Source organism: Diplotaxodon limnothrissa, linkage group LG14 (assembly GCF_057381915.1).
Source record: "Diplotaxodon limnothrissa isolate DT_005_m linkage group LG14, D_limnothrissa_male_GT1.1, whole genome shotgun sequence".
Taxonomy (NCBI): domain Eukaryota; kingdom Metazoa; phylum Chordata; class Actinopteri; order Cichliformes; family Cichlidae; genus Diplotaxodon; species Diplotaxodon limnothrissa.
The window spans coordinates 23,506,888-23,518,532 of record NC_140609.1 but is presented as its reverse complement, the minus strand read 5'-3'; the positions used below and the strand labels follow the sequence as shown (position 1 = coordinate 23,518,532).

The 11,645-nt window shown below is 39.3% G+C and overlaps 1 protein-coding gene across 1 annotated transcript; it reads left to right on the top strand.

Moving 5' to 3' along the window:
- The first annotated feature begins 259 nt into the window (after positions 1–259).
- Positions 260–10,745, top strand: ankk1 (ankyrin repeat and kinase domain containing 1). The gene is made up of 9 exons (XM_085371135.1): positions 260–444; positions 3,391–3,673; positions 3,819–3,970; positions 4,308–4,357; positions 5,144–5,299; positions 5,962–6,086; positions 7,016–7,049; positions 8,718–8,958; positions 9,704–10,745. Exons 1-9 carry the CDS (start codon positions 260–262, stop codon positions 10,743–10,745), a joined length of 2,268 nt encoding a protein of 755 aa, XP_085227261.1.
- The last annotated feature ends 900 nt before the right edge of the window (positions 10,746–11,645 follow it).

Sequence of the window (11,645 nt, the reverse complement as noted above, 5' to 3'; positions counted from 1 at the left end):
GTTCTACAACTCAGCTCAGCTCCGCCCACAGATCTGGAGTGTAGTTTAGTTTGGATGTCACTCCTCGTAACTTCCACACAGCTAGCTCCACTTATTTTAAAGTGTGTCTGTGTTCTTGGGCTTTTTCTCTCCCTGTGTGAGACACAAGCTCCTGCGGTGCTGCTCATCAATGTTGATCTGGAAGATAAACCCTGTTGATGTGAAGGATTAGAGACTGAGATTGTTTTGAGGGGTTGTGTGAGAGAGGAGCTTTGCACTCATGGATCGCCTTGACCGAGCTCCTGGGCAGTTCAGGAACTTCCAGAAGGATGATTTTGAGGCTGACTGGATCAAGGTGGCTAAATGCAAATCTGGTGAGGTGTACCAGGTCAAGGTCAAGCTCTGGCGGGAAAACTGTGCGTTGAAAACGTTTGACACAACCTTGTGTGGAAACAACTTTTACAGGTGGGAACTAAGTTATAATTGTTAGAATACTTTGAAGAATATTGGGTCTATAGAAAGGAAAGGCCCACAGCTTATCGTTTAATTGTGTGGATGCTTTAAGCATCCACACTATTGAGTTCCTCTTGGGACTTCCGTACACTTTTTGGCACTTAACTACTTCCACAATTTTCAGCCGATTTTCACCGTTCAAATTTTAAAATATTCTGCTATTTCGGCTAATTCCTGCTATGTCTTTTGGTATTTTTCACTATTATACTTTTTAAAATATTAAGCTTAATTTGTCCCATTGAAATGAATGGGAAACTTCTGCAATTCTGCTAAAATTTGCTTGTTTCTGAAACTTAACTACTTCCTCATATTTTCACGTAGAACAACCATTCAAACTTTAAAATGTTCTCAAATTATTGGGCTATTCAGGTATGAGTCAGCTTTTTCAAATCTTTTACCGTTTTACCTTTATGCCTCTTAAAGTTTTCAGTTGCAAAATTGTGATTTTTCACAAAATACATGCGTTGTTATGGTTGCTATGCACTTGGCTTCCAGTGTGCCACTGAAGGTTTTGCAGTCTTCTCTTCATGTCCGAACAACTTCTTGCTACTTGCTCAATCTTCACTCAACTTCCACAAATTATACATCAAAACGTAGGTATTTTTGCTGGGTTTCCGAAAATGTCACTATCATTGTTGTGGGATTTATAGAATTTTGGCAAATCTCCTCAGACCAACACAAAGTCGCAAAACTCTCCATAGAAAGTCAATGGAGAGCTTGTTCAAAATCACCGCTTGATTTCTGTAATGAGAGGCATATTCGAATCGTCATATCTCCTTAACGAAGAAAAGTTAAGACATAAGGCTTGTCCCAGTATATCTTCAGACACTCCTGACGCTCACAATTCAAGAATTATTTTCTCACCTATTACCGTTCTGAAATGAGTTAGACTTGTTTGAGGGTAGGAAATTCGTCCAGATTTCAAACTCTGGAAATGAACCACTTTTTTCTCTCGTCGTATCTTTTTAATGGATTTCCACAGAGACCTGAAAATTTCCATGATTGTTCACCAAAGCCTGCTGTCTCTTACGGTGAAAGAATGATATTGATACTCCAAATAGATTTAGAGTTAGAAAGCGTTGTTTGAGGGCAAGTCAAGGCAGTTTTTGCTTTGCTCTACTCAGTTATGGTGCATTAGAAGTCAATTATCTTTAATAATTCATATTTTAATGATAAATTGTCAACACTTTAAGATTCCCCCATCTCTTCTGAACAAAACGGTGTAAGAATGACCGTTCTAGCCCCTACAGTTAGGAAATTATGGTCATTTGTTTGAGGGGAGTCGTCATTATGAGAAATAGACTGCAAAAATCCTGTGTCTCTCTGTGCTGCGTGCACCTGTTTTGGCGGGAAAAAGTGCACAGGCTCTCTGATTGGTGGATTCAAATTCAGCAGCTCCAAGGCTGCTTGACTGAGCTAGAAACTTACTTCTCTCTGTGTGTGTGTGTGTGTGTGTGTGTGTGTGTGTGTGTGAGAGCGAGAGAGAGAGAGAGAGAGAGAGAGAGAGAGAGAGAGAGAGAGAGGAGAGAGGAAGCCTTTTTATGGGATGATCTCATTGTAAGATTCAAATTCAATATATTTAGACTGGTTGACTGAATTGGATCTTGTGTGTGTCTCTCTCTGTGCATGTGTGTTTCCATATGTGTCCATATTTGTGATTGTGTGGCTGTTATTTTTTTTTTTGCCAATTTTTTTCATTTAACAAGTATATTTGAGGGACCCTTAGCATGTTCAGCATTTTTTCAGCTGTCCATTTTGCTTTTCCAATTTTTCTGTTTAAGTTATTACTATTGTGCTAAATCATACTATTTCTGCTATTTTATAAGATTTGTGCTAAATATAGTATTTCTGTCAAATTATAGTATTTGTGCTAAAACATAGTATTGATTTAAAATTACAATATTCATAGTTCATCACAGTGTCTCTGGTAAATCACAGTATTTCTGCTCTGTTGTACTATTTTTCTAAATCATAGTGTTTCTGTAATGCTTAAGTATTTTTGGCTAAATATATTCTTTCTGTTATCTTATACTATTTCTCCTAAATTCTTGTATTTTTGAGAAGTTATCATGTTTCTGGTAAGTTACAATATTTCTGCTAAGTTCTGCTATGCTATTGTATTTCTGCCAAGTATTATGTTTCCTCTAAGATATTGCAGTTCTGCTAAGTTATTCCATTTTAGCAAAGTTCCTTTGCTTCTGCAAAGTTTTTACAATTTCTGCAACTTTTCAGCTTTTTCAGCTAGTTTTTGCATACAGCTTCAGCTTTAAAGCATCCACACTGCATTTTTGCAGGAAATGCAAATCTTTCTAGTTAGCATTTGCGATGCCAGGATATCTTATTGTAATATGACAAAGCTTTCAACGAATCCCACCCCACTATATTATAGCACCACGCACTCTCTGAAGGCCTAAATTAACACCATCACAGGCAACAGGGAGCACTTAGACTTGGCAGTAGGAGTGTAACGGCTGTACAGAACAATGCAATGTGAAACACCACGTGGACTTGTTACAACACAGCTATGATTAATCACACACATTTCTGCTCCTCTGAACCAGACATGACAACTGATTGGTGAATATGTATTAGTTAAACATTAACCAACTACAGAATTAACATGGCTTAAGCCAAGAGATTCATCACTACCTATTCTAAAAAAGGTAAACAGTATATTGTCCAAGGCAAATATCAGTGAACTGGAACAAATTCAAGATTAAACTAACATTTGGTAATGCTTATTGGACTCGGACTTCATCTTGAATTGTACAAAAACTATTGGATTCATTGTATCCATCGCTCTCACCACATCTACTTTTGATGTTTTTCACAGAAAACATTTCCAGTGGTCAAAGTTCAAAATTCGAATAAAATCACAGCCTTTTTTTTCTATTCCAGGAAAATAATAGAGGAGGTGTCCAGCATAGCCAAATTGAAATTCAAGTACATAATTCCCATATATGGCATGTGCAGTGAAGTGACTGCACTTGTGATGGAGTACATGAGTAATGGGTCCCTGAACAATCTTCTAGCCAGTCACAGTTTGATGTGGCCGAAGAAGTTTCAGATGATTCATGAGACCTCCTTGGGCATGAATTTCCTTCACAGCATGAAACCTCCACTACTCCATCTTAACCTGAAGACTTCCAATATCCTTGTGGACGATCATCTCCACATCAAGGTCAGTAAACTTCTGGAAACTTAAAATGAACTCCTGGCTTATTCTGAGCTCTGCAGAGCGCTCTATTTTAATTCGATAACATTGTCTTATTCTTGTTTTGTGTGTGTGTGTGTGTGTGTGTGTATGTGTGGTTTTTTTCACTAAGATTTCAGATTTTGGTTTAATCCACTGGGAGGAGGGCATGAACAAGACCTTGTTCATGGAGCGTCTGGCTGCTAGAGGGAACATAAGTTACATTCCTCCAGAGACCTTCACTCACTCCCCCGATCCTCCAGGAACTACCTTTGATGTTTACAGGTGACTTGCCAAGGGTGTTTTTGAAATTGCACCATCAGAATCACAGCTTTTTTTCTGATTCAGCGCACAGTTCACACTTCACACAGTGTAACCTTGCTGTACAATATATATACTTTAATCTTTCAGAAGTCAGAGGGACATATTAGATGTATATCACTCACTCGTTTTTGCACTTTTATTTATTTATTTTTCATTGCTGAAAAGCTTTTCATTGAACAAAAAAGAGCTTTCAATGCCTTTTATGTGTGAGGAGGACATCCACAAAGTTCAATGAATACACAGTATGCCAAAATGAGAACGCCAGGACTGAAGTGCTTCCTTCTGCTTTGATTTGCAGCTTTGGAATTGTGATGTGGGAAATTCTGACACAACAGAAACCGTATGCAGGTAGGAAATTATTCATTTGAAATGAATCCCATCTTCATTCCATGATTAATAGGCGTTTCTTTAGAAAGGAATTATGTAACACTGCATAAACATGAAGGGATTTCATTTCAGTGTTTTTAGAAATAGTTCTTAAATGATGTGAATAACATTGTGAAACATATGAAACAAAACTCGCAGAAGCTTTAAAACATGTCACCAAAATGAGCTTTGGGGTAAACTGGCTTAATTAGTACTCATGATTCCATTATTAGACATTTCCTTCTGAGAAAACAATTGTCTGTGAAGATTTTGAAGTGGCAAGTCAGACGAGTTAGAAAAGCCAGATGTCTTCCTACAGAATTAGATCAACTTTATACTGCTTTCAAAGTAAAGTCAAAGCCAAGAGGTTGTTATCTTAACTTGGCATATCGACAGTAACTGTCTGTAAGCTTAGTATGGTAATGACGCACAAACCCACAAACATGTTAAAAGCACAATGATTCATTTGGTATGTCTAGACCAATACCACATTGATAATAAGCCACTAAGGATTCATAACCACAATGTTTTAGAGAAAAATAATCGGATTTTGAGGTTAAAAGTGTGGCTATTTTTATGTGAGAACTTAAACATTAGAGGGATAATCAGAGGAATCATTTGTAGAAGAAGAAAATTACACTCTCCCAAATGAATACTTTGGCTCAGTGCCCTACACACACTTTGAAAAAAGCCATCAAACAAGTAGGTTCACTTTGCTCCATTCACTGCTTACTGCATGTGCTCATCTACATCTAAATCTGGATGCAGGTTGCAGTGTGACCACAGTGCTCTTACAGGTGTCGCAGGGGAAGAGGCCCTGTGTGACTATGATACCCGATCAGAGGCCTCCTGAGTGTGAACAGATGATCAGCATCATGAAGCAGTGCTGGGACGATGATCACAGGAAGAGGCCACCGTTTTCAGGTGCGGCAAAAGGATGCTTTTGGGCTTTTTCTTATGAATTTAAATGTTTTAAATGTAAAACTTGTTGGAGAGGGCAGTCCAGGTTACTAGCCAGACGTGGAACAAGATTTAGAGATATCCTGCACTACGTGCAGTTTTGCATTCGAGCATCTAGAGCAGAGCCACAGCAATCGGATTTTAATAAGATTACTAGTGCACATCAGTTTCATCAGACCAGTGTTTGAACTCAGAAAAATAAATGCATAAACAACAAATAGTCAAGTTGTTCCTTTCAGCTTTGCAAGTAATTTTAAAGTCAAAAGTCAATGATGTGCTCCCAGGGAACACATTATAATGCTTCAGTGAAATACATACATTCAAATGAGGTTTTCATCATTTACATAATAAGAAGCAGGGTCACCATTGTTTAAAGAAACACTCATGACTTGAGAAGTCATGCTGATGAATACAAATCACCTCCATGTTTATTCATAAACTGCACCTTGTCCAATTTGTCGTGTTCGCAAATCTCTCCACAATTAGTACCGTATCTATGAAATAATTCTCCTGCGATTCCTGGATGACCATTCATGCTGTAGAGGGGCAGTCCTCACTGGGTTTTGGTGACTACATTAACTTGAACAGGCCAATTCAAAGATTTTCTTTCTGCTGTTTGTGTGCAGACTTTGTGAAGCAAACGGAGGCTTTGAGCGAAGTCTTTAAGGTCCCGGGACCAATTCACAGTGGCAAAAATGGAGATGCGGATCAGAAAGCAAATTATCCCTGGCTGTTCTCATCAGTGAAAAAGGTTTGTTTGACTCCACTCTTTAGACTCCACTCTAGTTGCTCTGTTGTATGCACTGTATCTACTCCAGCTTTGAGGGCAGATTAGTGGTATTATAGTAAGTTTGACTATAATGTTCACTAGCGTTCGCTAATTAGCACAATGTACATCTGGGGCCGATTAAAATGTCAATTGTGTTACACCAAATGAAAAGTCAGGGGAGTCAAGGGAGCCAGTTTTAGTAGGATTTACCCTCAAAGCCAGTTGCTTTCAAGTGTTTTCTGCCACCCCCGGCTCCTTCAAAAGCAAAACAACAACAACAACAACAACAACAACAAAATCGATCATAAGATTAACCAACAGAGTTAGTGGAGAACGCATCCAGCAGCCACCTCAACTGTGGTTAAAAATCCTACAAACTAATTTGGGTCATTAAAAAACAACAACTGCCAAAATGAAAACCACCATTCTCTAAACTGACACGTTACTAACACTTGAAAGGGCTATCTTTGATGACCTCTAACCCACTCACCCACCTGCCCCCATGACCCTAAACTGGATAAGAGGTTAAAATGGCTGGAAAAAATATGGACGCTTCATGGCAGTCAGTCTAGTAACCTACAGATTATTTCAAAAGGATAAAAGTCATGGTAGTACTGAATGGAAATTTAAAACGATTTTTCTAGCTTAGGGTAGGTCTCAGTCCCTTCTTTGAAGTTCTGTACAAATTTTCAAGGCATGAAATAGCGTGGCCCCCCCCCCCCACACACACACAAACAATTTTTTCTAATATTCTGTGTAAATAAGATTAATAATGTGGTCAGTTTTTATTACTCTGTTTAACTCTGGAGCTCACGCGATGACTGATTATTGTGCTTGTAAGCCACTTGTGATGACTGATATCACAACCATTAACCTTTGTTTTCTTTTCTTTTCTTTTCTTTCCATTTTAGATCACTAATACCGAGATGTCAGTCTCTCCTTCAGGTAAACCAGCTCTCAGAGCATGGTGGAAATGTTCAGTTCAATATAATTTTTGCAGGGCTGACACTTCAAAAGTGATGCTTACAGTGCCGTCACATAAAAAAAAATCCATCACCTTTCACACTGACAAATAGAGTCAATACAATCAATAGAGTGGAGGAGCTGTTGTTCAGGGGAGGAGACAGTAATGCGTTGTTGATGCTTTTGACCCAGTGTTGCGAACAACATTAAAATAATAGGTCAGGATGCTTTTCACTTTTACAGTCTGTTATAATTAGATTATCAGACTACGACGACCTGGATGACTGACAACCTACCCAGAAAATACATTACTTCATGCAAAAAGATTGAAGAGTTTCTGCAATTCTAACAAGCGTGAAAATCAACCATCACTATTCTTCAACACAGCCTGAACTCTCATAGACAGCTTTCTTGTAATTTATTTAATAGTTCTTGAGGCTTCCTGTAGGTCATTCAGAGCTCTTCTTTGGATGTTGGCTGCCTTTTCTCTTTTCTCTATCAAAATGATCCCACACTGCTGCAGTAATGTTGAAGTCCGGGCTCTGAGGAGGCCAATCTATCACTGATTGTGTTCCATTGTGTGCTTTTCAGTCCAGGTATTTTTTAAAAAACACACTGGCATTTTTTTTAGCACCATAGTCACGCTCATAAAAGCTGGCAATTAGATTATTTTCAGACTACTTCATGGGGGGTTAAAGTCATGGTGGCTCATGGTGGATCTGATGCTACTTTTCTGCATTCATAATTTAATCAGTTTCAAAAAGGTCCCCAACACCACTTACTGAAATCCAGGCAGAAACCGTGTTTTACACATGGCGGATCTGATGCTACTTTTCTGCATTCATAATTTAATCAGTTTCAAAAAGGTCCCCAACACCACTTACTGAAATCCAGGCAGAAACCGTGTTTTACACATGGCTGTAGATACTCACTTCCCCACAGTGGATCATTTCATGTCCTTCTTTCATCAGTCTAACCCTTTGCATGTCTGCCTTCACAATACCCATGAATCTTCTCCGTGTTGTGTCTTTTTTTCCTGAGCAGCCACTCCACCTTTAACAGCCTTCCTCCAGAATATCCACTTTATAACTTTTGGGACATTTGCATCTTTGCACATGGCCAAAAAAAGGCTCAACACATGTATTCACACATGTATTCTATCTTGCTTTTACTGACTTTCAAGCTATACTTCCACCTCCCCATGTTCTCTTCCATCTGCTCCTTACACTCAATGCACACTTGCTTCTTGGTAAAAAAAATACTATTTAACGCATGTTAAAATGTGTTCTCTTGCTTTTGCGATGACAGGCTTAGAACTTAAAGTGCTTAAAGATACAGTGTAGACACAACACTGGTTCATCCCTTGAGTTAGGTTTCTTTAATATCCTTGAGTGATTCATAGGTCAGTGTTAAAATGGTCAGGTACATGGACTGGACTGAAATTAGGTGAAAAAGCAGCCAATGTCCAAAGAAAAACTATAAAAGACCTTCAGAAAGCCACTTTAAAAAATGACTTTTGCACAGCACTGCATCTTCAACACTAGTACTCAAAAGCTCTACATCCCTTTAAAAGTTGGCTTACAAAAGCTTCAAATAGAGACATTAACATTAGACTAAGCTGTATAATGCAAATTTCTTTTTATTTAACAGATGGCCAGTATGACAAGGAGGCCATTCTCTCTATGCTATCAAAAAAAGACTTTGGCAGTTTCAGGAAGTCTGTGAGAAGGGAACACGTATCCTCACAGTTTTCCGGCAAAAAGACACTCCTTCACTGCACAGTAGCTAGCGGTGATTCAGAGAGTGTCGAGCACATCCTGAATCTGGGTGCCGAAGTCAACTGTACGACTGCCAAAGGTTACACTCCTCTTCTTATTGCTGTTCTGCAGAGGTATGTATAAGCCTATGTATGTTGTCTTAGATCAGTTGCAAGCAACTAAGGGACAATGCTGTGCTAACAACTGCCTATTTTGATCCTTGGTTTACCAGATTTCCTGCTCTTCTCTTCAAAGTTTAAGAGAAGCACTGAAAATGAGGGAAATACAGTTTTTGCTTTCTTACTAAGAACTAAAGGAAAAGATTGATTCAGTATCGCTGTCATTGTCTTTTTATTATACCGTATCTATAAAACTCTTACAAATATTGAGAAATGTTATAATAATCTTGATGTTAAAATTATTTATGGCATCCCATTTGTGCAAAAATATTTATGCATTGATTGGTAGAAAGGCATAAATATCCAGTAAACATGTATTTCCTGAAACTGTATTTATCCACGTATGCAACAAAGTGTTCACACGCACAGAGATCAAAAAATCATCTAAGTGATTAAGTGTGCTTGAACTATTGCCCAAACATCCCTGAAAACTGCAACATTGTCTCTACTCTAGTTGCTTGATTGCAAAACTACATGCACTTCATGATATCTCTGACTCTTGTTCCACATCTGGTAGGCATGGGTCACTGCAAAAGTATAATGTAGTGATTTGGCCACGTTTCCCCACTATTTATGTTTTTTAAGCAAAGTCAAGCTTGTCTTGATCCTGATGAGGTGGCATTATGTAGTTTTCTGAAGTGTAGGACTGTTTTATTTTTAAGTTGTAATGTACTCTATCAATGAAACTTATTTTCAACAGGCTATATGACATCATCTCTTTGTTGCTGGAACATGGCGCAGATGGGAGCCTGGGAGATGAGGATGATTGGACACCACTCCATTTTGCAGCTCAAAATGGCGATGACAGGACTGTCCGACTCCTGCTGGACAAAGGTGCTGTCATCAATGCCCAGGAAAAAACCGGCTGGATGCCCTTCCACCTGGCCTGCCAAAATGGACATGAAACTGTGGTGCGCCTGCTGCTTTTGCGACAATCGCAGGAAGCTGTCGTAGAACAGGAGAAGGCAAACGGGAGGACACCGCTCCACTTGGCCTCCATCTACGGGCATCTCAGTATCGTGAAACTCCTCCTAACTCATGGAGCAGATCCCAATGCGACAGACAAATGTCTGTGCACTGCTCTTCACCTATCAGCCGAGGAAGGCCATAACAGAGTAGTCAGACAGTTGATACAGAGTGGAGCGACTGTTGACATTGCAGACAGCAAAGGGAATACTCCACTTCACCTGGCTGCTCTGAAGGGTCATACAGGCATATGTAGGCAGCTGTTGTCAAACGGAGCCAACCCAGATGCCACTACTATCCAGGGATGGACCCCCATGCACCTGGCTGCCCTAAAGGGACATGAAGCAACACTGGTCCAACTGGAGAGTCAGGGTGGTTGTGTAAATGCAAGAGGTGAGAACGGATGGACTCCACTACACCTGGCCTGTCACCAGAGTAAGCCAGATTTGGTAGCAAAACTCTTGTCAGCCAAGGCCGACCCACATGTCACAGAGGAGAGTAAAGGATGGACACCACTACATGTGGCCTGTAAAAGTGTGAGTTTTCCAAGTGTCCTCCACTTGATATTCCATGGCGCAAATGTCAATGCTTTAAATTATGGAAATGCCACACCTTTACACCTGGCTGCCCAGCACGGCTGTGTACCCATTGTAAAAGCTTTACTGATGAATGGAGCAGACGGGACACTGCTGGATTCTTCTGGATCCACAGCTTTAAATGTAGCTCAGCAGAGTGAAAAGTTGGAAATAGTGGAATTACTAGAAAATGGATGTTAACTATCATGAGGATGACAATATAATGGAGAAGTTGCACTATAGAGGAGGGCTTATCAGGCAACTTAAAGCACGATATTGATGATTTTTTCACAGAAAAAAGACCAGTTTTGCAACGCATAAGAAAACCATATCAATTTCACAAACCCATCTATATTTTGAATGTTGTCAGACCATTGCACAATTGAAAGCAGAAATCCATTGCTGTCCTTGCTTAAAAAAACAGCGTCCGATTTTTACAGTAATTATTTCCCGTAAATTCCACAGACGTGCCACACGATCAGGCATTTGTATTGAAAATAATTACTTTAAACTCTGTGAATGCTTGACAGGGTCATTATTGTGATAAACTGTAGTGAGTGTGGAGCAGGGAAATTATTTTACTGCTATTGTTAAATAATAAATATAATCTGCAGCATGGATATTGCATTCAGGGGTTGAACAGTGTGTGTCTTTCAGAAAGGCTAAAAGTCACAGGCTGACAGGAAACAGGCTTGCAGAGAGTTTGCAGAAGCAGGAAGTTATTTTGAGCAGCAGGCTAAGACGAGGCTTTAACAATGTAACAGATAGCTTTAAGATGGCCTTAAGATGTTTATGATGATGTTAATTTTGTATTTCAGGTGCAGTTATGACTATTTTATACACAATGCATATCTGTGCTTATTAAAGAGTTGGAGCTCGGTCAATTAATTGGGGGTTGGAAGCTTTGTTCGGCGCGATGTCCGGACAATCTATTGTGCAAGTGACTTGGAGCCATAGAAGGAATTGCAATATATGCTTACAAAACACTTATATATCAGGTCATTTTATATTAAGGTTTTAGTAGAGGTTCTTGGTTAAAACATTTATTTAGTAGAAGACATACACATAGTCTCAGTGAGCCTCTGTCCTGGTGAAAGGTCA

Excerpts from the sequence above, each read along its gene's own strand:
- ankk1 (XM_085371135.1), top strand. The coding sequence starts at position 260 with ATGGATCGCCTTGACCGAGCTCCTGGGCAGTTCAGGAACTTCCAGAAG. Across the intron at positions 3,971-4,307 it reads ACTACCTTTGATGTTTACAG|CTTTGGAATTGTGATGTGGG; the intron begins GTGACTTGCCAA and ends TTTGATTTGCAG. Across the intron at positions 4,358-5,143 it reads ACAACAGAAACCGTATGCAG|GTTGCAGTGTGACCACAGTG; the intron begins GTAGGAAATTAT and ends ATCTGGATGCAG.